Source organism: Barbus barbus, assembly GCF_936440315.1.
Source record: "Barbus barbus genome assembly, chromosome: 7".
Classification (NCBI taxonomy): Eukaryota; Metazoa; Chordata; class Actinopteri; order Cypriniformes; family Cyprinidae; genus Barbus; species Barbus barbus.
In genome coordinates, this window is record NC_136735.1 from 21,902,838 (window position 1) to 21,930,788 (window position 27,951).

Below are 27,951 nucleotides of genomic sequence, written 5' to 3' on the forward strand. Positions count from 1 at the left end.
CTGATGGTTCAGCCGGCTTAGAACAAGGGCGGGTTTATGCAAATGTTGGGGGCGTAGTGATCCCGACTGTTGCGTCACAGTCAGTGTTATGTTCTGATTCGCCTGTTTTTCAGTGGTCTTTTTTAATCACGAGATTTACATATGAAGGAGGAAACTATGGTGTTTGAGGCTCACTGTATGTCATTTCCATGTACAGAACTGTTATTATTTAAATATGCCAGGGTAAAGACAGTTTTTCATTCTATGGCACCTTTAATACTTGTTTTTGGTCATACAGATAAGAGTAACACATTACAAGAGTAACACATTTTTCAGTCATTGTATATTAATTTGTGTGCTCACAATAGCATTGTTTTTGTAAAATAATGAAAGCAAACAGACTCTCTGCTGTCTAGGTCTCTGTGAACGTGAAACTCCATGCTTGCCTCACAGACATGAAAAATATGTCTGCAGAAAGTGAAATGTATACTTTTAAATTAACCAAATTCAAATGGAAAACAAATATGTTTAGATTATGTAATCCCTATGAAATGTACATGTCCACTGTGGAGAAGATGAGTCAGTGCCATCAACCTTGTCGCTGCAGCCAAAAATACGGAAAGCTGCCAGACATCTCAAGAAGGACAGGAAGGGAGACCTTCTGCACCCTCGACCACCTAAGAGAGGACTTCTCATTGGACTAATGGTTGACCCTCACCATTACACCTAATCCTAAAGTTTAGGAAATGACTGCCATAAAAATTCCTTCAGATCTCTGGATGTAATAGCAGTGGCTGAAACAAAGAAAGACCACAAAGATCTATCTAAAACCATTCATACATATGTTTGGAGACCTTTAATAGATGTAAACTACAACGTATTCACATCACCCTCAGATAAAGTACAGTTTACGTTGATGGCCATTGACTGTTAATATAACAGTTGCAATATGCAATATATGCAAATTAGTTCCACACTCAAGGCAGCAACAGAAACAACCCGTTCTGAGTCTCCGGTACATCCAGAGAGACAATAGCAGATACTTAAGCAAACCTTCTGTATTGCATTTGGCTGCCCTTCGGTTGCAAAGGACCCAGCAGTGATGGAAAGCAGCGTAGCCCAGTCTGCAAAGGACCTCTGCATTGGCAGACACTGCCTGAAACACATGGCTCCTGAACGACACAGCCAGGCTGTAAAAGACCCCGTGAAGACCCATCTGACCCAGCTGCCTGGTCCGTGCTCTAAGGACCCATTCGGCACAACAGAAGTTCAGCATCGTCCAGGTCCGTGCATCAGCGGCTACCGGAACGCAACTCTGTGCCCTCCCCACTGCACGCAGTCTGCATCACCAGTGGAAGACGTCTCTACCGCCGGACTGATCACCCGCCTGTGGAATGTAATTACAAACTTACCAAACCTCTTTCCTAAAGGCCTTGGCTTAGTTTATACCTGCAGCCTATGTTTCCTGTCCTGTTTAGAAAACATTTACTTGGGATCAGCACTACAAATAATAGCTATATTATTTGTTCAAAGATAAATAAGCAGTTATTTATCGTTAATTCCACCAAAGCCATTAAGTGGTTCCATTATAAATGGTTCCATAAATTTCAGTAATCTGATTACAATTGAGTCTTCTTTGTGTTGATGATCCAAGGCTCTCCTAGCTATCTAAACCACTAATCTTTCAGATAAATCAGTTGACCTTCCAGTTTGTGAATCTCAAATTGTGGAACATCTTGTGGGAAACATTCCCATATTGCCAAATTAACAGTCCATGACTGGTGCTCTGAACTGAGCAAGGTGGGAATTGGTTATCTGATATACTCATAACCGCACCTTGAGTGACGTGTAACCCAAAAATCACAACATCTTTGGTGACGAGAGTCTCACTTACTACAAGTATTATGATGTTAAGGCAGTCTTCTTGCTGTTTATTTCCCTGAATAATTCATAATAATTACTTCTGCAGCATGCTGTGGCAAGCTTTACGTGTGGGTTTAAGCGCTGTTCTGAATTATATGGTTTCAATATAAATGTGCAATTAGTCAACAAATCACTCAAGTGAACGACTATTAGAAGATCAGAAAAATCTTTAGTCGAGTGCAGCCCTGCTACTTACTGGCTGCTTGATAAGCAGGGTCAAAAGGGCACAACAGTGTCAGAAAGACAGTAAGCAGCAAAATAGATTGATACATTCACTTCACTCTGCAGAAAATGACAATGCAGCAAACACAATTTCTTCCGTCAGACATACAGTGCCCTCCATAAGTATTGGAACAGTAAAGACAAAATTGCTCTGTTGGCTGTGGAGTCAAGACATTCGCAAATATGATTAAAAGATGAATATGAGACAATGTTTTACCAAGTAAAAAGAACAGCACTTTTAGAGTTCATCCCACTCATTGATGTGAGCAGAAGTATTGGGACAGTTGAACATAAGGCAGATATAAAAGATTAAAAGCTATTATTTAGTTGCAGATCCCTTGCGCACAATCACAGCAGTGAGTCTGTGACCCATATACATCACCACACTCTTGGTCTCATCCTTTGAAATACTTTTCCCAGCCTTTAATGCAACCAATTCCAATTGTTGCTTGTTTTGGGGAGTTTCTGCCTTTACTCTCCTCTTCAGCTGGGGAAATTCATGTTCAATTGGATTTAAATCTGGAGATTGACTTGGGCAATCTAATGGTGCGTTCACACCAGACGCAAATGAAGCGTTAAGCGCGATTGATTTACATATTAAGTCAATGCAAAGACACGAATAGACATTCTGCGGCGCGATTCGCGTGAATGAGGCGGTGCGAATTGAGTGTTTCGGGCGTTTGACGTGTGTAACGCGTGATTCGTGCGAATCGCGCAAGTTGAAAAATCTGAACTTTGGCGGATATTCACGCCACATTAACCAATCAGGAGCTTGCTCTAGTAGTGATGTGATTACGAGCGGAGGCAGAAATCCAAAACAACAATAGAGGACAAAATCATCGTCCTGTATGTGGATACCCGGAGCTGTGCGATAGACCAACGATTACTTGTTAGATTTACCCAAAACAAATTATATCAAATGATATCTAAAACAAACTATATATGTTTATCCACTACAGAGACATCAGAGCCAGCGGCAAATGTCAGAAGGACTAGCCGAGGTTATGCTCCTCTCTTTGGGATACATGAGCACGAGTGCCCGGTTATCGCCTGGAGCTCACGGCTCCGGAATCGGCGAAGCACATTTTCTAATAGGCACTGTTTTTATAAATAAACCGCAGATTTGAGTTTTAAACAACTACATTCTCGGCTGAAATACATGCGTCCAGTGTTTCCATAGCACATAAAGTGCAACTACCCTCTCAACAAAATCCATGTCAGCCATTTCACAACGAGACTGGAGCCGCCTGGCAGAAGCCCCTCCCATGACACAAATTTGCATCTGTTGTGAAGCGAGTAAACTCAAAATGTTCAAGCGTCCAATTACGTGCGAATAGAGCGATTTATTCGCGCAAGTCGTGTCTGGTGGGAACGCACTGTAAGACTTTCCATTTCTTTGCCCTTATAAATTCCTTAACTAAACTGGCAGGGTGTTTTGGGTCATTGTCCTGATGCAATATGAATCACTTTCCAATGAATCTAGTGGCATTTTCTTGAATATTGGTAGGCAAGATGGTTTTGTACCCTTCCAAATTCATTCTGCTACTGTCATCATACATTAAGTCATCAGTAAATTTGAGAGGGCCTGTTCCAGAGGCAGCCATGCATGCCCATGCATGACACCACCTCCACCATGCTTTACAGATGAGCCTGTATGCTTAGGATCATTTGCCGTCCCCTTTTTTTCTCCACATTTTTGCTTTCCCATCACTTAGATAAAGGTTCATCTTTGTCTCATCGGTCCATAAACACAGTTCCAAACTCTTCTGCCTCACCTTTGTGTTTTTTTGCAAACTCTAATCTTGCCTTTCTATTTTTGGTGCTGGTCAGAGGTTTGCATCTTGCTCTGTAGAAACTGTAATTCTGTGTCAGTCTCCTGAGGACAGTAGATTGTCAGAGCATCACCCCAGCTTTCTGGAAGTTGTTGGTGATTTTACAGACACGTCTTTTAGGGTTAATTTTCACAGCTTTTATGATATTTCTGTCATCAACTACTGTTGTTTTTTTCAGCCGATCAGGTCGTTGTTGGTTGCTGGTGTCGCTGGTGGTTTCCAAACTCTTGATTTCTCCATGCCCTTTGTTTTTGCCATAGCTCTAATTGACTTCCTCTTTTCTTTTAGCATCCAAATTGCTTGCTTTTCTCTCAAAGTCAGCTCCCTCATCTTCATCCCTGGTTTGTGTGTGTCATCATCGATTGCAGGATTCAGAATGCAGAAGTAATGGATATAACTGATACGACACATTCCCTGCTTTTAATATCTGAATAATTAATGCAACAGGACACAGCTGATCACTTAGACCTGTGAGGCAACTGTTCCAATACTTATGCTCACAAGTTATTTCAAAAAGGGAAACATTTAGATTTTAGATACATTACATGTAAAGTAAAACATTTCAAAAGTTTTTTTTTTTTTTTTAATTTTGATGATTAGAGCTCATGAAAGTCAAAAATCAGTATCTCAAAATATTAGAGTATTTACATTTGAGTTTCAATAAATGACCATCCCTACAGTATAAATTCAAGGTATCTCTTGTTCTTTGAAGCCACAATAATGGAGAAGACTGCTGACTTAGCAATGATCCAGAAGACAAACATTGTCCACAAAGAGTGCAAGTCACAGAGGGTCATTACTGAAAGGTGTGGCTGTTTACAGAGTGCTGTATCAAAGCATATTGAATGCAAAGTTGACTGGAAGGAAGAATTTGGGTAGGAAAAGGTGCACAAGCAACAGGAATGACTGGAAGCTTGAGAATACTGTCAAGCAAAGCTGATTCAAACATTTGGGAGAGCTTCACAAGGAGTGTACTGAAGCTGGAGTCAGTGCATCAAGAGTCACCACACTCAGATGTCTTCAGGAAAAGGGCTACCAAGCCACTTCTGAAACAGAAACAACATCAGAAGCATCTTACCTGGGCTAAGGAGAAAAAGAATTGGACTGTTCCTCAGTGGTCCAAAGTCCTCTCTTCAAATAAAAGTAAATTTTGCATTTCATTTGGAAATCAAGGTCTGGAGAGGCACAGAATCCGAGCTGCTTGAAGTCCAGTGTGAAGTTGCCGAAATCAGTGATAATTTGGGGTGCTGTGACATCTGCTGGTGTTGGTGTTTTATCAAGTCCAAAGTCAATGCAGCTGTCTACCAGGAGATTTTGGATCACTTAATGCTTCCATCTGCTGACAAGCTTTATGGAGATGCTGATTTCCTTTTCCAGCAGGATTCTGGCACCTGCCCACAGTGCCAAAACCACTTCCAAGTTGTTTGCTGACCATGATATTACGGGAGATTTTCAAGAGAAAGATGAGAAACAGTTAATCCAATAATACACATGAGTTGAAGGCTCAATAGTGCCTCAGCAGTGCCACAGGCTGATCGCTTCCATGCCACACCTCACTGATGCTGTAATGTGTGCTAAAGGAGCCCCGACCAAGTATTGAGTGCATAAATTAACATACTTTAAAGGTGGGGTAAGCGAATTCTGGAAGCCAATGTTAATATTTGAAATCCCCAAAACAAACACGCTCCGCCCCCCACACATACATAGCCTACGCAATCCAGGCAACGATTAGTTCTGTGAAACAAAGCAAAACCAATATTACACCGTGTCTACACCACGAGCGATGCGAACGGCGCAACGAAATACTATAGAAGTCATTTATAATCAGTGATGCTGTCTACACTGGATGCTGCGCAGCGCGACACATCCCCAACAGAAACTGCTACTGCGTTCTATTTATGACGTGCTGACACAAATTTCAAATGATTTTCAACGGTTGCTTTATCGCGTCCAGTGTAGGCAGACTTTAGCTGTTGCGGTGCGGCACATCCGGTGTAGTCACGGTGTTACTCACCTATTGAGGAGAAACAAAGCAACCTCGGCGTCCGATCACTTGAGTTCTCTCCAGCATTGGAAAGCTGATCCGATATTTACACGGGTCCTACTTCTTGCCTTATCATTCCGTAGACATTTTTTTTTTAACTACCATCTCTATCTTTCTGTCGCTTGGCTCGGCTGTTGGCTTCAAGTTTGTTTTGGTACTCGGCCCCAACTCGGTTTTCTAAAGCAGTTTTGAAAAATTACATACCCCACCTTTAAATAACTTGAACATTTCTGTTTTGCAAATCCTTTTATTTGAGTTGATCTTAGGAAATATTATAATATTTTCCGATACTGGATTTTTGAATTTCATGAGCTGTAAGCTCTAATCATCAAAATAAAAAAAATAAAAAAAACTTTTGAAATGTTTTACTTTATATGTAATGAATCGTACTCTGTTACTGTCGTAACCTTGGTTCCCTGAGATACGGAACGAGTACTGCATCTTGATAAAAATGCATATGGGAAAAAGGCTTTTTTCTTCTGAACTGAAGCCTTATTCAATCACGCAGTCAAACTGCACGACTATTGGTTCGTGGAGTGTGTAAAAAACGAACCAATGGGTCTGCAGCAGAGCTGCATGAGCATATGGCGACGAAGCCCGCCAGAATGGGCGGAGCCATCTGGCTATATAAGCGGCCATGATAAAGACGCATATGGGAACTCAATTCAATCACGCCGTGCTATGGTAGAGGAACGACTGCATAATATACTGGATTCAATGCCCATAGGGAAGCATAATAGTATACTCCAAGGCTAAAATGGGCTAAGCTCATAGAGGTTACGCCCGGCCTGGGTGATCGTTCCAGATGAATCTTACATATTTGGTACTCCCAAGGACCGAAAGCATGCAAGCAACCAACCAACCAGAGAGCTTGAGCACGGTGCGGTCAAGGAGTCTCCTTCAGTATTGTTCTCATACGTAAAGTGTGCCCATTTAAGCAGAGAGGACTCTGGCCTGTAAGGCCTGTACGCTAGTGTAACGGCATCCACTATCCACTTAGAGAGCCTCTGCTTCGTGACCGGATGCCCTTTGGTGTGGTTACCTAAGCTAACAAAGAATTGTTCCAACCTCCTAAAGGGGGCGGAATGCTCAAAGTAAATTCTCAAAGCTCTGACAGGGCAGAGCAAGGATAACTCCTGGTCCTCTTCAGAGGGAGGAAGAGCGGAGAGCGTGATGACCTGAGCTCTGAATGGAGTGGAAAGCACTTTGGGCACATAACCCTGCCTTGGTCTCAGGACAACCTTGGAGTCGTTGGGCCCAAATTCAGCCGAGCAGATTTGAGGTCGCTGGTCCAGCTGCGATGCGTGTCAATGGCGAGTAGGCTTCTGGGATCAGTGCAGACGAAGTCGTCGTCGCTGAAGGAGAAGAAATCTGAGGATCCTATGGCAAAACGGCCGCTTATATAGCCAGATGGCTCTGCCCATTCTGGCGGGCTCTGGAGGGCTTCGTCGCCATAGGCTAGTGCAGCTCTGCTGCTGACCCATTGGTTCGTTTCTTACACACTTCATGAACCAATAGTCGTGCAGTTTCACTGCGTGATTGAATAAGGCTTCAGTTCAGGAGAAAAAAGGCTTTTTCCCATATGCGTCCTTATCAAGACGCAGTACGAGTGGCGTATCAACAGGGAACTAGAATATAAGAAAGAGTAACTTTTTGAAATGTTACAAAAAATGAACTTTCACGATATTCTAATTTTTTGAGATGCACTTGTGTGTGTGTGTGTGTGTGTGTGTGTGTATATATATATATATATATATATATATATATATATATATATATGTATGTATATGTATGTAATAATATAACGTGATAACATAATTTTTATTATTATTTTTATTTTTTAAGAAAAAGAAAAACAATAACAGCATTCAAATCGTATAATGTCCAATGCACTCTCAGTCCATTGTATCTTTGTGGCTTTTCGGAAATCCATTGCTGTAGTATGCAGCGTCTGGCAGTAAATAATAAGATTTTGAGCAACTGAATCTTAGAAAAGCTCCAGGTGTTGTATGAAAGAATCCCCAAAATACAGACCAGTTGGTCAACGTCCAAATAGATTCCCAATATGCTATCAATCTCTTGAACAACATCCGAACAGAATTTCTTAATATGAAAACATCACTTTGTTTTAATATTAATTGAATTGGACCCAGGATTATTCTGAAAGAAACCTCTACTGTTCCTGTAGTAACATATCAGTTACATACGTAACCCTTGTTTCCTGATGGAGGGAACAGAGACGTTATGTAGTGACAACATTAGGGGTTAACTCAGGTCAGGAGCCCCAAACATCTCTGATTTTAAGAGAAAACGGCAATGAAATTTGTCTAGTGGATTTTGCATGCTGAGTCACTCCCCATGCATACGGGTATAAAGAGGCGACAGGTGCATCCACTCATTCAGGTTTTACACTGAGGAGCCGAGAACGTCCCTTGCAACCTGCGATGGTTCAAGGTTGTGGCATGGGGACATAACATCTCCATTCCCTCCATCAGGGAACGAGGGTTATGTATGTAACCGAGACGTTCCCTATCTGTCACTACGAGTTATGCTGTGACAACATTAGGGGTCCATGGAAAGCGCCACAACCTGAACACATCACAACCCTGTGGCACTGCAAATCTTGTCAAGCAGCTGCGTGTCAGACAAATGCTACACAAGGGCCGTAACCTTCCCAATGCCCCAACGCAAATTTGCTGACCTTGTCACCTGCAGGGACCAAAAAGGAGAGTACATCACTGCTGGGGATAGCCATGCTGCTGTTCCTACCACAGAAAATCTTTTCTCAAGAGAAGGGATTTCAACCTTCATGAAAGGTGCTTCAAGTCTTTCCTGTTTGTTGTTTACAGCTTGGCGATAACGATGGGCAAGTGAACCTTCCAAGGGAAGGACGTTACAGAAGCCACATCTTACCCGTAGGGAGGTATTATGTGGAGACACTAATATGGACTGACCCAGGCCTGGGGCAGTACTACATATGGAATCATACTCTGAGGCAGGTCCTACCTGCAATCAGGAAGGAACAACTGCCAGCAGAGACTGACAGAATGGTCTGTGTAAGGGAAGACACCGGTTTACCAAGAGGGAAACCTTACCGTGGAAGAATACACATATGGGATCGCCCAAAGGGAATCAAGCCATATGGACACCTAGCCCAGTACAGGGACTGACCGGAGACCCGGGCAAGCTAACAGTGACACTGGGCCTGGAATCAGACTGCTCTGCCCAGTCTGACTGCCGGGGTAGCTGGAGGATACTCAACCAGTGTTCGTCGTCTGGGGGACTCTACTAGAGGAGGAAAAAGGCGATCGCATCCCCGGATGAGGGGGAATGGTGCAGTAAGCATGCCACCGGCCGGTCCTTCTGGCTGATTACCTATTACCCAACACATGGGAAGAAACCGGTTCGACACCCAGACTGTAAAATCTCGCAAAAGTGTTCAGTGTCACCCAGCCTGCAGCTCTACAGACGTCTGCCAGAGAGGCGCCGTGCACCAGCGCATAGGAGGGAACAACACTCCATGCGGAGTGAGCCCTTACCCCCAGGGGGCATGGCTGGCCTTGGGATTGGTACGTCAAGGTGATGGCATCCACTATCCAGTGGGCCAGCCTCTGCTTGAAGGCAGCCTTCACTTTCTGTTGTCCCTTGTATCAGACAAGATCTACTCAAAGCTTCTGAAACTCTGGGTGCCGTCCACGTATATGTGCAACGCTATTACGGGACACAGGAAAGCTAAGGCTGGGTCTGCCTACTCCGAGGGCAGTGTTTGCAGGTTCACAGCGTGGTGGGAAGCTTGGGCACGTATCCAGGCCGGGGTCTCAGGACAACGTGAGAGCAGGCCGGTCCAAACACAAGGCACTCCTACGCTCACCCGAAAATGCTTGGAGGTCCCCGACCCTCTTGATGGAAGTGAGCACAGTCAGGAGTGCTGTCTTAGCAGACAGGAATTTAAGCTTGACTGAACTCAAAAATTGGGTATGACGCAACACAAAAAAAAGACAAATACCAGCATAATGGGTTTGATTTGATTCATGCAATATTTGATTTTGAACCTTAAAAAAGGTTCCTGTTTTGTTTCAGGTGTAAGTTCCACATGGAATTAGTTTGTGTGGTGGAAAGCCAATGTTTACCCCAAACTAATTCTAGAAAATAGGAAATTTCCAGTGGTGGAAAAGGACAAAAACTCTGATAAACATGGAAAAGATCTCTTATCAATTGTAAAGTTAATGTGTCACATCTGGATAAGTGTGTGGGGAACTGAATTTGTGATTTTTGTTTCTTCAGCGAACACGCATGAATTCACTAATGGCAGAACATCCAGTCACCATATGGATGAAACCAGAAGAGAGAGAGCGGAGGAGAGGGGAGATGTATGAACATATATATTTTTTCTTGCTCAATCTTCATGAAAACATGGTCCTCAAATATTGTTTGAGCAGTTTTGCCAAAAGTGCTGATATTTTTTGTATTGGTATGAGTCTCTGTTGACAGAAATGTATTTGTTTATTTCTGAATAGAGCGTGGTGCAAACAATTGTTTTTGTTTTCTCAAACTGCACAGAGTGTTGTCTCTTACTAGTGAGAAAATGGGAAGACCTGAGAAAGCTTTTGGTATGTGTATTGCTTGGTGACATGCAAACCTAATAAATCTTAAGCTATTATTTGGAATAATGTTGTTGCTGTAAAGGAAAATATGTACTGGCCAATTTATGTAATTTTGTTCGCACTATTCCGGTCAGAATGGAAGTTACTTAATAGTAATTACTTATTTATAGAACTATTGCATAAAAATCACACTCGAATACTGAATTGGCCAAAGCTGTGAAGATTTGCAGCACAAGGCCATTCCAATATTCAGTATTGCTTGTGTGTGTAAGTGTGAGATATAAACACATTAAATAGCTAAGTGCTTTTTTCCCAAATATCATCATAATTGTAAATGTGATATCACGAATGTGATGCAGCTCAACAGACAAGTTAATATTAACAAAGTATTATTATGTTTTATAAAATCTGTTAAAAAAAGTTTTTAATGACACGACAATCACTTACCTACAGAAAGAGCAACAGAAAAGTCTCCACAGACGAACTGTCTGGAACACAAATATAGACAAGTGGTGTGCTACAAACAGTAAAAAAGTCCCAATGCTGTTGGACTAGTACTGTAAATCAGCACTCTTGTATCAGCACTCTTGGAACACTGCTTAACCAATCAGATTTGAGGACTGTGGCTAACTCTTACAGACTAGGTGCTTTTCACACATAAGATAGTAAACCCTGGGCCATTCTATACCCCAGGTAAAAGGAATCCTGTGTTATCTTGCTTCACATTTCACACTGCTCATAAAATACTTTGGGTTAACAATCCTGAGTATTTATAAGCTTTCGTTTCACACTGTACATTTCTAAACCCTGGGTTAAAATTCAGAATCACTGATTGGACAAACGTAGCACTCAACCTTTTTGCATAATGGCTCTAGCATTGCACATCACATCATTAAATTATATATTTCAGACTGTACCATCACATATTTTTCTGAATGGACTTTTAACATATTTCCCCTCAAATGTTTCACGCCGTAGATGTTTGGCACCTCAATGTAGTGTTAGCACAGTAAAAGCGGTGCTAACTGTGCTCCAGAGCAGGGTTTCAAAACCCTGAGTGAAAAGCAGCGCTAACCCCACTTTTAAATTACAAGTTTAAAAAAGTACCTTTACTTCAGGTTAAAAGCAGAGTTTAGAATTACAGTAACTTGGGGATAAGTGCAGTGTAAAAAAACTTTTAACTCCAGGGGCCTGTACCATGATGGTAGTTGAACAAATTCAGAGTTACAGGATTAGTTTCAAATTGACAAAACCAAACCACTCCAATCGAGCTTTGTTAGTATCATGATACCGATCATCAACTTTCTTTGTTAACTCAGGCTTTGATCCTGAGTTTATGGAGCATGTGCACATGAATGTGACATCAGAGGCAAACAGCCAATCACATGCCTTGCAACACAGAGCAAGTATGATCCACTTCTCACAAGAGACCCAGCGAGATTCAAAACTAAAGGTTAAAGGTTTTGCTAAAGGTTAAGAGATTGAAGAATATGATAAATTGAAATGCATTTACACTGAAAAAAAAAGTACTTCATGAAAAAAGACAAATAAAATAAATTATCTTGCTCTATCAGTGCAGTCACAAGTGAAACTTGTTAAGTTAGTTTATATAGTTGAAAATATATAGTGATAGAGAATAGTAAGGTCACGTAGTCATTTTTAAAGTGTCTATTGATTATACAAAATTAAAGTAATCTATTGATTCTACAACTAATTTTTATTACATATGATCTGTATATATTAATATTCATTTAAAATAAATTATTTATATTTATTATAACTGTTAAACTAAAATTGCTTGCTTGTAATGGATTAATACAATATAAATCATATAATAATTATATAAATCATATAAAATAACATTACTTTTTTTTTTTTTTTTTACTAGTGACTTTTAATTTGGAGCAAGAGAAACTGGGGGATTGACTTTTTTGCATCAGACACGTGTCACTTTGCTCACATCTGATTGGTCCAATTTCAGTTTGAGATCTCTCACCCACAATATAACCTGCCCGGAGCAGGTTAGCCATGGAGTGTAAGTTACTATGGTAAAGAACGCAGCTAGAAGCCAAGCCACTTTTCAAGCCAGGGTTTCATAACCCTTGTTAAAGTTTTTGCCAAAAAACATTCTAAATGACAAGTATGCAACTTTCCTCAACCCGGGGTTAAAAGCAGAGTTTAGAACAGCAATCACTTGCGGTTAGGCACAGTGTGAAAAGCTCTAATAATTTCATTTTTCTTACTGAAAGCAATTTGTCATGCTAGGCTTTGTTTGAGTTGTTTGAATAAAGGGCTGGGTACCAATACACATTTCCCAGTTCAATTTCATTTCATTTCAAAAGTGCAGTATATATTTCAGTGTCCAATTTGATTACATATTACGAAATTCCCTTTCTGCTTGCTCTGTAAATATCACAGGGCAGTGTTAAAGTCTAATTCAAACCAGTAACTCTTTTTAATATTCATATGCAACTTACAAGCGTAATTTGTTCAAGAAATGGTACTACACGGTTGCATTGTATGCTTAGTTTTTTTGTATAAAATTAACAATTATTACTAAATTAGCAGCAGGGTCTACAGTGGGTACGGAAAGTATTCAGACCCCCTTAAATTTTTCACTCTTTGTTATATTGCAGCCATTTGCTAAAATCATTCAAGTTCCTCATTAATGTACACACAGCACCCCATATTGACAGAAAAACTCAGAATTGTTGACATTTTTGCAGATTTATTAAAAAAGAAACACTGAAATATCACATGGTCCTAAGTATTCAGACCCTTTGCTCAGTATTTCGTAGAAGCACCCTTTTGATCTAATACAGCCAGGAGTCTTTTTGGGAAAGATGCAACAAGTTTTTCACACCTGGATTTGGGGATCCTCTGCCATTCCTCCTTGCAGATCCTCTCCAGTTCTGTCAGGTTGGATGGTAAACGTTGGTGGATAGCCATTTTTAGGTCTCTCCAGAGATGCTCAATTGGGTTTAAGTCAGGGCTCTGGCTGGGCCATTCAAGAACAGTCACGGAGTTTTTGTGAAGCCACTCCTTCGTTATTTTAGCTGTGTGCTTAGGGTCATTGTCTTGTTGGACAATGACCCTAAACCTTCGGCCCAGTCTGAGGTCCTGAGCACTCTGGAGAAGGTTTTCGTCCAGGATATCCCTGTACTTGGCCGCATTCATCTTTCCCTCGATTGCAACCAGTCGTCCTGTCCCTGCAGCTGACAAACACCCCCACAGCATGATGCTGCCACCACCATGCTTCACTGTTGGGACTGTATTGGACAGGTGATGAGCAGTGCCTGGTTTTCTCCACACATACCGCTTAGAATTAAAGCCAAAAAGTTCTATCTTGGTCTCATCAGACCAGAGAATCTCATTTCTCACCATCTTGTGGTCCTTCAGGTGTTTTTTTGTGTCTTGCACTGAGGAGAGGCTTCCGTCGGGCCACTCTGCCATAAAGCCCCAACTGGTGGAGGGCTGCAGTGATGGTTGACTTTCTACAACTTTCTCCCATCTCCCGACTGCATCTCTGGAGCTCAGCCACAGTGATCTTTGGATTCTTCTTTACCTCTCTCACCAAGGCTCTTCTCCCCCGATAGCTCAGTTTGGCCGGACGGCCAGCTCTAGGAAGGGTTCTGGTCGTCCCAAACATCATCCATTTAAGGATTATGGAGGCCACTGTGCTCTTAGGAACCTTAAGTACAGCAGAATTTTTTTTGTAACCTTGGCCAGATTCTGTGCCTTGCCACCATTCTGTCGCTGAGCTCTTCAGGCAGTTCCTTTGACCTCATGATTCTCATTTGCTCTGACATGCACTGTGAGCTGTAATGTCTTATATAGATAGGTGTGTGGCTTTCCTAATCAAGTCCAGTCAGTATAATCAATCACAACTGAACTCAAATGAAGGTGTAGAACCATCTCAAGGATGATCCGAAGAAATGGACAGCACCGGAGTTAAATATATGAGTGTCACAGCAAAGGATCTGAATACTTAGGACCATGTGATATTTCAGTTTTTCTTTTTTAATAAATCTGCAAAAATGTCAACAATTCTGTGTTTTTCTGTCAATATGGGGTGCTGTGTGTACATTAATGAGGAAAAAAAATGAACTTAAATGATTTTAGCAAATGGCTGCAATATAACAAAGAGTGAAAAATTTAAGGGGGTCTGAATACTTTCCGTACCCACTGTATACACAAGTGAGTTATCCTGTAAGCAGGGTGAAGTGATATCTGCAGGACATGAAAGTGTTGTAGAAAAATATTTTCATGCAGCCACTGATAATAGCCATAAAGTTGATTTGAAGATTCAGCATCAGGATTGTTTAAATAAAGATCACAATTAATCTGTAAGTCTGTATTTTTACCCAGTCCTATTTGAATGTTTCATTCTGTTATTCATGTTTTAAAGTAACACTCAAATGTGACCCTGGACCACAAAATCAGTCATAAGTAGCATGGGTATATTTGTAGCAATAGCCAACAATACATTGTATGGGTCAAAATTATAGATTTTTTAATTGCCAAAACTCATTAGGATATTAAGTAAAGATCATGTTCCATGAAGATATTTTGTAAGTTTCCTACCGTAAGTTTATCAAAACTTAATTTTTGATTAGTAATGTATGCATTGCTAAGAACTTCATTTGGGCAACTGTAAAATGTGATTTTCTCAATGTTTTGAATATTTTATTTTATTTTATTTTTTTGCACCCTCAGATTCCAGATTTTCAAATAGTTGTATCTCAGCCAAATATTATCCTATCCTAACAAACCATACATCAATGAAAATCTTATTTATTCAGTATAAATCACAGTTTAAAAAACAAATTGACCCTTATGACTGTTTTTTTGGTTCAGGGTCACATATAATGACTGATGCTGGTGTCTATTCTTCAGGGTGGGTTCTCCATGTTTATTCAGCTGATGCCGATTGTTGTGCTGATCTTGGTCTCAATCCTCAGCCAGCTGCTGGTGTCCACACCACCTTATAGCCTGTACTCCAGACCGTATGTGAAAATACCTTATAATTCATGCCTCACACTTCCATACAGTCTACAATTTAGATCATGTGTAATAATGCCTTGTTATATGCCAATGTAACAACTTGCATGAATTTTTATTACAATAACTTATAATATAAGTCAGTAATGTTTATGGCCTCCACTTGCCTGTATGCACTCCTGACAACGTATAGACGATGAGATGGCAGATGGTGTCCTGGGGATCTCCTGCCAGACCTGAATCAGGGCATCAGTGAGACCCTGGACAGTCTGTGGTGCTACTTGGTGGCTTCAGATACTCCGATGCATAATGTCCCAAGAGTTCTCAGTTGGATCCAGTTTTGGGGAACGTAAGGGCCAGTCAATGGCATCAATGCCTTCATCATCCGGAAACTGTCTACACACTGGCCACATGAGGCCGGGCATTGTCATGCACAAGGAGGAACCCAGGGCCCGCTACACCAGCATAAGGTCTGATAGTGGCTGATAGCAGTAAGGGTGCTGTTGGCTAGCATTTGGAGGTCCGTGTGACCCTCCAAGGACATTCCTCCCCAGACCATCAGTAACCCACTGCTGAACGGGTCATACAGCATGATGTTGCAGGCAGCTAAATGTTCCCCATGGCATCTCCAGAGTGTTTGATATCTGTCACATTGCTCTCATTTGTGAAAAGAATTGGGCACCAATGGTGAACCTGCCAATTCAGGTGTTCTCTGGCAATGCTAATTAAGCTGCACAGTCCTGGGCTGTGAGCACAGGTCCCACTAGAGCAGGGGGGCTTTTTAATGGGGAAATTTCAGGGGTTTCATGAGTTGAATGAAAAGCTATTATTTAAATTAAATCATACATTTAAATAAATAATTGTAAAATAAAAAAAAATTAAGGTTGAAATGTGTATTTAAGAAGTACTTCTAAATGCAGCACTGCTTTGTTTACATAGGTTACTGTGGAAACAGCTGTATTCCTGCTGTTTCATAAGCACTACCTAACCAGCTAATTTTAACAATATATAACAATAACTGTGATCATTTTGGTCACTATAATCGTGATATGAAATTTAGCCAAAGTCAAGTCAATATTATTTGTATTGCGCTTTTAACAATGCAAATTGTGTCAAAGCAGCTTTACATCGGCTTGATATAAAGCTGGGTGGCTTTATATCAGCTTTACAATATTTAGAAGGGGAAATAGTTTGTCAAAAAACTCCTCATTCTCCTCTGGCCAGACAGAATCAGCAGTTTTGTGCAAAGATTGTGCAAAGGACTCGTCTGGTTCCTGTGGTCTTGTCCCGATGGCCGTCTTGGAGACAGGGTCTTCACTGAGGATCAGTCTCTGGGGTTCATCTAGGTGTCCTGGCTGTAGAGGTCATCTCTAGGTGCTGATCCACCATCTGATCTGGATACAATCTGGATCTGGGTGGCTACAGTGATCTCGGAATAAGAAAGAAACAGACTAATATTAGTGTAGATGCCATTCTTCTAACGATATAACAAGTACATCAGGTGTTTTGGGAAGTGTTCCCGGTTCCGGCTGACCTAATTAATGCAGCCTAACTATCCTTTAACGGAATTGAATTATAGAAATGCGATAGTGTATTATGTGTAAGCCAGGTTAAAGAGATGGGTCTTTAATCTAGATTTAAACTGACAGAGTGTGTCTGCTTCCCGAACAGTGTTAGTTAGATTGTTCCAGAGTTTGGGCGCTAAATAGGAAAACGATCTCCCACCCGCAGTTGATTTTGATATTCTAGGTATTATCAAATGGCCAGTTTTGAGATCACAGCGGATGTGAAGGACTGTAAATGCGATAAGAGCTCACTCAAATACTGAGGTGCCAAACCATTCAGGGCCTTATAGGTAATTAGCAAGATCTTAAACTGTATACGATGTTTAATAGGGAGCCAGTGCAGTGTAGACAGAACCGGGCTAGCATGATCATACTTCCTGGTTCTAGTAAGAACTCTAGCTGCTGCATTTTGAACCAGCTGGAGTTTGTTTATTAAACGTGCAGAGCAACCACCCAATAAAGCATTACAATAATCTAGCCTCGAGGTCATGAACGCAAATTAATGTTTCTGCATTTGACATTGAGATCATAGGTCGTAATTTAGATATATTTTTAAGATGGAAAAATGCAGTTTTACAAATGCTAGAAACATGTTTTTCGAAGGAAAGTTTGCTATCAAAAAGTACGCCTAGGATGCCTTAGCAGTAAGAAATTGCAAGTCATCCAGTTTTTGATATCAACTATACATTCCTTTAGTTTAGCAAATTGGTAAGTTTCATCAGGTCGCGAAGAAATATAGAGCTGGGTATCATCATCATAACAGTGAAAGCTAACACCAAGTTTCCTAATGATCTCTCCCTAGGGTAACATGTAAAGCGTGAAAAGTAAGGGGCCTTGAGGTACTCCATATTGCACTTGTGATTGGTATGATACCTCTTCATTTACTGCCACAAATTGATGTCGGTCAGATAAGTACGATTTGAACCATGCCAGTGCACTTCCTCTAATGCCAACATAATTTTGTAGTCTATTTAAAAGAATGTTGTGGTCGATACTGTCAAACTTCCTCTAATGCTTCCTCTAATGCCAACATAATTTTGTAGTCTATAGTGACTAGTGGTCGATAGTGTCAAACGCGGCACTAAGATCCAGTAGCACTAATAGAGATATACAATTATGATCAGATGATAAAAGCAGGTCGTTTGTAACTCTAATGAGAGCAGTCTCAGTACTATGATATGGTCTAAAACCTGACTGGAAATCCTCACATATTTCATTTTTTCTCTAAGAAGGAACATAGTTGTGATGACACTACCTTTTCTAATATCTTTGACAGAAAAGGGAGATTCAAGATCGGTCTGTAATTAAGTAATTCTTTGGGGTCAAGCTGTGTTTTTTTAATGAGAGGCTTAATAACAGCTAGTTTGAAGGTTTTTGGGACATATCCTAATGACAATGATGAGTTAATAATTTCAGAAGAGGATCTATTACTTCTGGAAGCACCTCTTTTAGGAGCTTACATGGAACAGGGTCTACAATACAGGTTGTTGGTTTAGATGATTTAACAAGTTATTAAACAATTATTAATTTCCAATAGAAGAGAATGAGTGGAATTGTTCCTCTGGGGATCTATAGTGCACTATCTAATGCGATACTGTCACTGACAGCTTCATGGTTACAATTTTATCTCTAATAGTTTCAATCTTGGATGTAAAGTAGTTCATAAAGTCATTACTACTGTGCTGCTAGGTAATGTCTGCACCTGCTGATGTTATATTTTTTGTTAATTTAGCCACTGTATTAAATAAATGCTTGGGCTTGTGTTTGTTTTAATCTAAAAGAGACCTAAAGTAAGCAGACCTAGCAGTTTTTAATGCTTTTCTGTAGGATAGGGTAATTTCCCGCCAAGCAATACGAAATACCTCTAATTTAGTTTTTCTCCAGCTGCGCTCCATTTTCTGGGCTGCTCTCTTTAGGGCCCGAGTGTGCTCATTATACCACGGTGTTGGACTCTTTTCCTTAATCTTCCTTAAGCGTAAAGGAGCAATCGTATCTAAAGTGCTAGAAAAGTGAGAGTTGTTCTGAGATATTGATTCTTTAATAAAGTCTGTATGGTGCCCTGGTGGCCTGTATACAGTAGCCAATACAAACATTACAGGGGATTTATCATTAACACTTGTTTCTTTGGATAACGTTGTATTAAGCACCATTACTTCGAACGAATTATACTTGAAACCTGACCTCTGAGAAATACTGAAAATATTGCTATAAATTTTAGCAACACCTCCCCCTTTACCTTTTGTACGCGGTTCATGTTTGTAACTGTAATCTTGGGGGGTAGACTCGTTTAAAGTAATGTAGTCATCTGGTTTTAGCCAGCTTTCTGTCAAACAAAGCACATCTAGTTTATGGTCAGTGATCATATCATTTACAAAAAGTGCTTTTGTAGAAACTGATCTAATAGTCAATAAGCCAAGCTTTATCATTTGTTTATCTGTATTGTAACTGTTTTTTATTTGTTGAAAATCAATTAAGTTGTTACTCTTACTTTGGTTTGGATTTTTTCTGTATTTCCTAGTTCGGGGAACAGACACGGTCTCTATAGTGTGATATCTAGGTGAAAGAGTCTTTGTGCTGAGAATTAACTGACTTCTGTGGTGTGAGGCGGCTAGCAGACGGTCGGTTTAGCCAGTCTGTCTGCTTCCTGACCTGGGCCCCAGTTAGTCAAGTACGAACTCTAAGACTATGTGCCATATTTCTAGAGAGAAGAGCGGCACCACCCCAGGAGGGATGAACACCATCTCTTTTCAACAGCTCAGGTCTGCCCCAAAAATTCTTCCAATTGTCTATAAAGTCTATGTTATTCTGCGGGCACCACTTAGACATCCAGCCATTGAGTGATGACAGTCTGCTATGAATCTCATCGCCACGGTAAGCAGGGAGCGGACTAGAGCATATTACAGTGTCTGATGTAACGTAATACAGTATTAATATGTAATTTAAAGAAATGGTTTAATTTAGCTCAAAGGGAATCATTTATGATTTTATAGGAATTTGAACAGACTCACTGTTACGGCGATTCACTGAACGAGACGTATAACAAACTCTGTACTGGATATTAAAATCCAAAATATAGTGAAAACACTATTTAATAGCACAGTAACTAGATCGGCAGATTAAGACATTAACTTGTGAGCAGAAAACACAAGATACTTCTCTTTTCAATATAAATCAGATTTTATTTATATAAACCTAAGACATAAACTAATCTAACACATGAACACAAGCATTCACACATTCACACGTTGCAGAAAGAGAGAAAGTAAGGAAAGGATGAGTTTAAGAGAATGGAAATGTGAAATCCCAAGTTTACAGCAATATGTCCAATTGCATAGACCTGAACAACCATCAATCACTTATTTAACCCTCGCTTTGAGTTTCTCAATGAGGCTAAGATTTATATTAAAGTCACCAATTCAGAACTTGGAGGCGTTACTTGCTTGCATTGCCTGTGTTACGGGTTTCCTTTATGTCTCGTTGCAGACAGGGGGTTCCCCGAAGTGTCTGATTGGCTGGAAGTTCAATAGTCTTTGAAGTGAGGTCTTGGGCGTTGGCTGAGGATGCGGAGTTGGTCTGGTCGAAGTTTGAAGCGAGTGCAGTCGGAGCTGGACTTTGTAGCAAACTTACATTAGAACACGAAACTCCACGGAAAGACAAGAAACTAAAGTAAAAGAATAAAAATAAAAGGATGTAACAAGACTAAGTTGTTTTCTTTCCATCGCGGTAGCAGCTGGCATGTGGGCCAGAGCACGCTCAAAGAGCAGCACGCGGTGGCAAAAGTGAAGAGAGAGAGTAACTACAAGAGCATTTTTACGAAGAAGAAAGAGTGACAAGAGAGAGAGCCAAGAGAAATAAAAGATGGTGTCCTGAGCTTTTAAACTCTGCTTTCAGACCGTCCCATCTGGATGTCTTGACCAATTAGATACTGTCCTTGCTTGGGGTATTGCTTTGTGTCTCCTCCCACTAATAAATCGTGGTTATCTGTTCAGTCAGAGGTCCGAACTTTACAGGCTCTTGCAAAGTATACTTTTGAACATCGATTTCTATAACAAGACTATGATACATTTGACAAAGAATTGATTGGAAGAAACATTTAAAGCATGATTTTTCAAACTCATACATACCACACATGCATCTGAATCCTTAAAAAAAAACATACATAATATTTGATTAAAGCATGATAATCTAATGTGTAGTTTACAAACATAGTATAGGTTATTTCTATGCAGAGAAATAACTCGTATGTCCTTTTAAGATTATTTTTAGTACATGTGAACAGATTGTCTCTATGAACAGGACTTTCAGTCTGGTTCTTTGTCTTCTGTGTGTGGAGACCCACCCAAGAGAGTCTGTAGCTCGTGATTTTCTATCACAGGTTTACATGTGAACATCAGTCTTGATTACTTGCAACAAATTTGACAGTCTCCTTCTTGAACTGGAATTATTAATAAGTATTCTTTTGTCTCAATGTTGCAAGCTGTTCTGTGAAAGAGGCTTGCTGGTTAGTTTGCTTGTTAGGAGTCAGGAATCCGATTTATGATGTTGTCCTGTTACAGCTTTGAGGCCTCTCTGTATCCCAGCTCCTCAGGTTTCCATGTTCTGATGCATCTTAAATTCGTCTGATTCGGTCTCTGATATCTTACACTGTCATCGTACTTGCAAGTTCACACACCTCTTTAACATTATTTTTAGTGATCTCCGACTGGCGAAGACGAACATCATTAGCGGCGACGTGAATAACAATCTTACTGAATTTGCGTTCAACTAAAGTTTGGATGCGCGTCTCTAATTCTGAGATCTTCTCTGTCAGCCTAACTATTTCCCTGCATTTATCACATGTGAATCCCTCGCCGCCGACAGAGAGAGATAAACTGTACATGTGGCAAACAGTGCAAACAACAATAGCAGGAGAAGAAGCCATTACTCACCGTGATTGAAAAATGATTCGCTTACCACTGTTGTTTGATGAACTTGTGAAAAACGGAGCGAGAAAAAAGTAAACCATAATAGGCGCAAATAGAAACGCGAACGGAACCGCGAGTGACAAGCTAACCGGCTAACACGCTGCACTCGCGGTTTTAAAAAGCGAACGATCAAATTAGATTAGTTTGATAGATAATACTAGAAATACGGTGGGAATTAAGTTATATATTATCACTTTAAACAACAGAGAGTGAAAGTAAGATAGAGATTCAACAGAAAAGCGAAGCTACATGGAGCTACAATCGCAAACCTCTCAGTAGCACGACAGACAGAGACAGACCGAAGCAGAGGCTATAGCATCTGCTTCATAACCACCAGCCCTTTAGAGCAACCTCCCTCCAAAGCACACATAGAGCTGTGTGTCTGAACAGGCCAGATTGCTCAACATACACTCTAAGGGCCCGTACTGGGCAGAGTGGATTGGTACCCTGCTCACTGTCTTCAATGGGGAGTGCTAGAAGGGTAATAACTTGAGCTTTGAAAGTGGAGAGCACTTTCGGCACGTTTTAGTGATTTCCTGCGATGGCTGCCAAATAGAATTTGAGTGTGGAAGGGGTGCGTCCCTTATCAAAAAGCTCCTGTAGAAAGTTTAGCACGTGGGGCATGTCACGAGGATGGATTCAGGCTCCATGCTGTACACCAGTCAGTGAAGACTAACCATTAAATGACAAAGGCATCTTGTAGACAGGTCGCTAGCCTCTAAAATGATATTTGTCACACTCGCAGGGAGCTGCGAAGGCTCCCGTCAAGGGGCCAAACATGAAGGCTCCACATGTCTGGCTGAGGATGCCAAATCATGCCCTTCACTTGCGAGAGGAGGTCCTTTCTCAATGGTGTTGGCCAAGCAGCTGCCGATAGCAGCTGAAACAACTCTGGGAACCACATCAGGTTCCTCCAGAGTGGGGCCACCAGAAGGACTGAGTTGAGTATCGTTTGAATTCCAATTCAGATTATGATTCTGCTTATTGTTCTTTATATAATTCTTAATTCTTATTGATTCCTAGTTTCGATTCCAGTAAGATAAAAAAATAAGTCAAACATTTAGATGTCAAACATCTTTATTCTGTCTTTTTACAAAGTGTTCTGTTGCAGCTGAATAACATGAGCAAACATCCTACAGAACATTTAGGCCCTTTACACTTAGGAACTTTAGCCTATGGTTTTACCAAAAAAAACCCCAGCACAACAAAAACAACTAGACTAATATAAATTTTTAACATTAAATTGTTAAAGACAAGCAATAGTCAGCTATACAATTGGAACAAACAAATCAATTAGCAATAGCATAAATAAATACAACTGAACCCATATCAGGTACAGAAATTGAAATCAAAAGTTTAAAAACAATTGTTTTCTTTTCATAAATAAAGTATAGATTAATCCTCATCAAAGTTAGGAAAGATATTCAGTCGAGATCAGTGAATGATTGATCCCCTAAGGATTTTTTATTTTTTTTCAGATTATCCGGGGCTTTTTGGGGGCCTTAACGTGCTCATAAATTCCTGAAAATTGGCACACACGTTAGAATCTGCGGTCATTAGGACGCCGCAGAGGCTGGGACCTGGGCTTGGTACAGGGGCTCTACGGCACCCCCAGGAACACAGTCAGAAAACTTGATGTATATCTCACACATACTTGCACGTATTCATATGAAACTTGGTACACATGTAAAACTCATTGAGCCAAACAACTTTTGCACTGCATGTCATAGGCTCTGCCCAACAGGAAGTTGGCTATTCAGGGCTGTGTAAAAAGTGCATGCTCCGGAATTTGATATACTCCTCCTAGAATTTTCAACCGATGGCCACCAAACTCGGTCAGCAGGACCTCACGACATTGGGGGTGCTACATTGCGAAGGGATTTTTGATATCTCGAACAGTTTGGCCGTGGCGAGACAACAAAATTATGGCGAGAAATGAGAAACAGGATGTGTCTAATAACTGTTGCACACATTATCTGATTTTGATGAAACTTCAGTGGTTTGTTTGCAGTATGAGGCCGTTTACATACATGTGACTATTTTGACTGAAAGTTATAGCACCACCAATTGGCAGCAGGAAGTGTCATTTTCAAAATGCTTTGAATTCAGCATCTTATTTTTACTCTATTTGCTTCAAACTTCATCAGAATAATGTCAAAACATGGCAAATGCAAAACTGGTAAGGGATTATTGATTTCTTAAATAATGTTACCATGGTTAAACATCAAACTTTAACATTTGTTTCCTGTGTTTGTGAGGCAGATAACATGCTTTACACGCTGCTTGCATTAAGTGGAATCAAAATGCATGTGTCTTATCGAATACCCGGTTCTTGTAAATTTGGAACCGGTTCTCGATACCCAACCCTACTGATCCGTTGGTGATTGATATAGGCTACCACTGTCATGTTGTCTGAGCGGACCAGGACAGGTTGCCCCTTTAATGCCGGCAGAAAGTTTTTTAGGGCCAGAAAAAATGCCATCGTCTCGAGGCAGCTGATGTGTAAGCATTGATCCAGATTTTACCAGGAGCCGAATGCTGGTCTGCCCTTGTACAGAGCTCCCCAAACCAGGTTGGAGGCATCTGTCTTAACTACCTTCCTTCTGCAGGTCAGTCCCAAGTGGACGCCTGATTGAAACAGACAAGAAGTTTTCCAAAGGGCCATGGCTCTGTTGCAGCAGTGGGTTACCCCGATATAAAACCGGCCCAGGCACCAGGCATGGGAGGGAACATGGGCTACTTCGTAAAATGCATGGGAACGAGGGAACGAGGCATCTTGGGAACGAGGAAGAAGCAGCTGTAAAAGCTTGACTCACTGTTCAACTTCTGAGCTACAATGAAGCTGTTTGCAAATCTGGCAGGCAGATGGTGAGTAGAGGTGTGCAGCAACCGCCTCTCTTGAGGGGGGAGCTTGCCATACTTCTTACTTCAGCAGCGTCAACAGAGATGAGGATGGCAGAATTATAAAAGTGAACACGTGTGGCGTAGGAGTGCGCCACACCTGTGCAAGTACATCATGAACTTCTGGGAGAAAATGGCACTGGTTTCTAGCAGGAGATTAATTGATGACAGCCTAGCAGGCATCATTTGTCTAAACGGCAATGGGCAGGCTCTTCTATAGCCGGCCAAATTAAATTGAGATTATCCACTGCCTGGTGAGAATGCAAATCAGTTCGCTCTCTGTCAGCCCATAATAACCCATTGGGGAAAAGGGTGTCAGGATCCTCTCCAGAGCATGCCCAGTCCTCCAAATCTGAAGCTGTCAGTGATCTGGAATAATCAGTGACAGCATTCTACTCTGATCTGCCTAAAAAGATTGAATCATTTGTTAGATGAGGTGCACTGATCTTCACGTGTAAACACACCAGCTGATCTAAGTGTTTTGCGTGACTCATGCTCTTGCAGTAAGAGCAGCGCAGCTTCAGCGTGGCTGTGGCCCAGATGCATCCAAATCGGAAGCTATCAGTGATAATAATCAGTGACAGCATTCTTTAAATCCACCTGAAAAGATCATACCGCTCATTAGACGAGGGGCACTGATCCTCATGTGTAAATCACACTGTGCCGGCATGAGATCACTCAAGTCCGGTTGCTCAGCCCTGCAACTTAACTGTTTCATCTTCCGAGGCAGCTGGGAGGGGAGAAACATGAGAGCAGGAGGGGCAAGGCAGAGCACAGGCTCAGCATGGGCGTGGCCCAGGTAAGCGGCATATCCTAAAAGGTTGAAAACACCTGCACTAGAGGATGTCAGGCCCCTATGCTGACATCCTGCTGGAGGTCATTTTGGAGGGCTCTGGCAGTGCTCCTCCTGTTCCTCCTCGCAGTCTAGCTGCTGGTTTGTTGCCCTTCTACAGCCCATCTCCCAGTATCTCTATGCTCTTGAAACTGCCTAGACTATACAAACCACCTTGCATTAGCACATATTGGAACCCCCTTTAGGGGGGTTGTCTGGCTATTGTCTTTCCAGTGCAACTGTTGTCACTTTCATTTGCACTAAAGCAGGTGAAACTGATACACTATCACTTATGCTTCCTAACTGAATGATATCCATGGTGTTTAAATTTGAATTTGTGTTATACTGTGCATTTTAAGTGTTCCTTTCTTCTTCTACTACTTCTTCTTCTTCTTCTTCTTCTTCTTCTTATTGTTATTATTTAAGCTTGAGCCACAAATAATAATATTAAAAAATAAATTCTTACTAATATAATAGGGTTCTAGAGCTTTTAAATGGTGTGCTTAAACACTGTGTAATAAATGTTATCTCTGCTCCTTCACATCCAGGTCCACAGGACAGACTGTGAAAAGACAAACAGAGAACCTGCATGTGGACTATTTTGTCACCAGAGATTTCAAATCAGAATATAAGGGCTCAGCTTTGCTAAAAATTGAAAAGAGTATAGAAGAGGATTATGTTTCTAATGTGCGAAACAACTGCTGGAAGGAAAGACAGACAAGTATGTACCATTATTTAATTTAATCTTTATCTTAACCATCTTAGTTTGCTATTATTGTTCTATTAGGGGTTTCTTTACAAACATTAACATGATACGCCTGAGTATGCTCTTAGGTCCTAATAAAGAATTAGTTTAAAACCATGTTTCATATAAACATATAAATCCATATAAGCTTTACAGAACTTTATTGGAATGAGTTTAAAGAATATTATATATATATATATATATATATATATATATATATATACACACACACACACATATACAGTCCCCTCCATAAGTATTGGAACAGTAAAGACAAAATTGCTCTGTTGGCTGTGGAGTCAAGACATTTGAAAATATGATTAAAATATGAATATGAGACAAAACTACAGAATGTAACATTTTATTATTAGCCGTTTCAACACACATGTTTTACCAAATAAAAAGAACAGCACTTCTAGAGTTCATCCCACTCATTGATGTGAGCATAAGTATTGGGACAGTTGAACATAAGGCAGATATAAAAGATTAAAAGCTATTATTTAGTTGCAGATCCCTTGCGCACAATCACAGCAGTGAGTCTGTGACCCATAGACATCACCAGACTCTTGGTCTCATCCTTTGAAATACTTTTCCCAGCCTTTAATGCAGCCAATTCCAATTGTTGCTTGTTTTGGGGAGTTTCTGCTTTTACTCTCCTCTCCAGCTGGTGAAATTCATGTTAAATCGGATTTAAATCTGGAGATTGACTTGGGCAATCTAAGACTTTCAATTTCTTTGCCCTTATAAATTTTTTGACTGAACTGGCTGGGTATTTTGGATCATTGTCCTGATGCAAAATGAAGCACTTCCCAATTAATCTGGTGGAATTTTCTTGAATATTGGTAGGCAAGATGGTTTTGCACCCTTCCAAATTCATTCTGCTACTGTCATCATACATTAAGTCATCAATAAAGTTGAGAGGACCTGTTCCAGAGACAGCCATGCATGCCCATGCCATGACACCACCTCCACCATGCTTTACAGATGAGCCTGTATGCTTGGGATCATTTGCAGTTCTCTTTTTTTTCTGCACATTTTTGCTTTCCCATCACTTAGATAAAGGTTCATCTTTGTCTCATCGGTCCATAAACACAGTTCCAAAACTCTTCTGGCTCACCTTTGTGCTTTTTTTGCAAACTCTAATCTTGCCTTTCTATTTTTGGTGCTGGTCAGAGGTTTGCGTCTTGCTGTGTAGCATCTGTAATTCTGTGTCAGTCTCCTGAGGACAGTAGATTGTCAGAGCATCACCCCAGCCTTCTGGAAGTTGTTGGTGATTTTACTGACACATCTTTTAGGGTTCATTTTCACAGCTTTTATGATATTTCTGTTATCAACTACT

At 40.8% G+C, this 27,951-nt stretch overlaps 1 protein-coding gene across 1 annotated transcript in view; it reads left to right on the plus strand.

The window, feature by feature from the left end:
- The window catches only part of LOC306872862 (dnaJ homolog subfamily B member 14-like), a 78,616-nt gene that overhangs the window by 47,862 nt on the left and 2,803 nt on the right, over positions 1-27,951 (plus strand). The window contains exons 5-7 of the mRNA XM_079421745.1: positions 10,285-10,370; positions 15,501-15,610; positions 26,416-26,588. Coding sequence (XP_079277871.1) covers positions 10,285-10,370; positions 15,501-15,610; positions 26,416-26,588 — 369 coding nt within the window. The remainder of the gene's footprint in view (positions 1-10,284; positions 10,371-15,500; positions 15,611-26,415; positions 26,589-27,951) is intronic.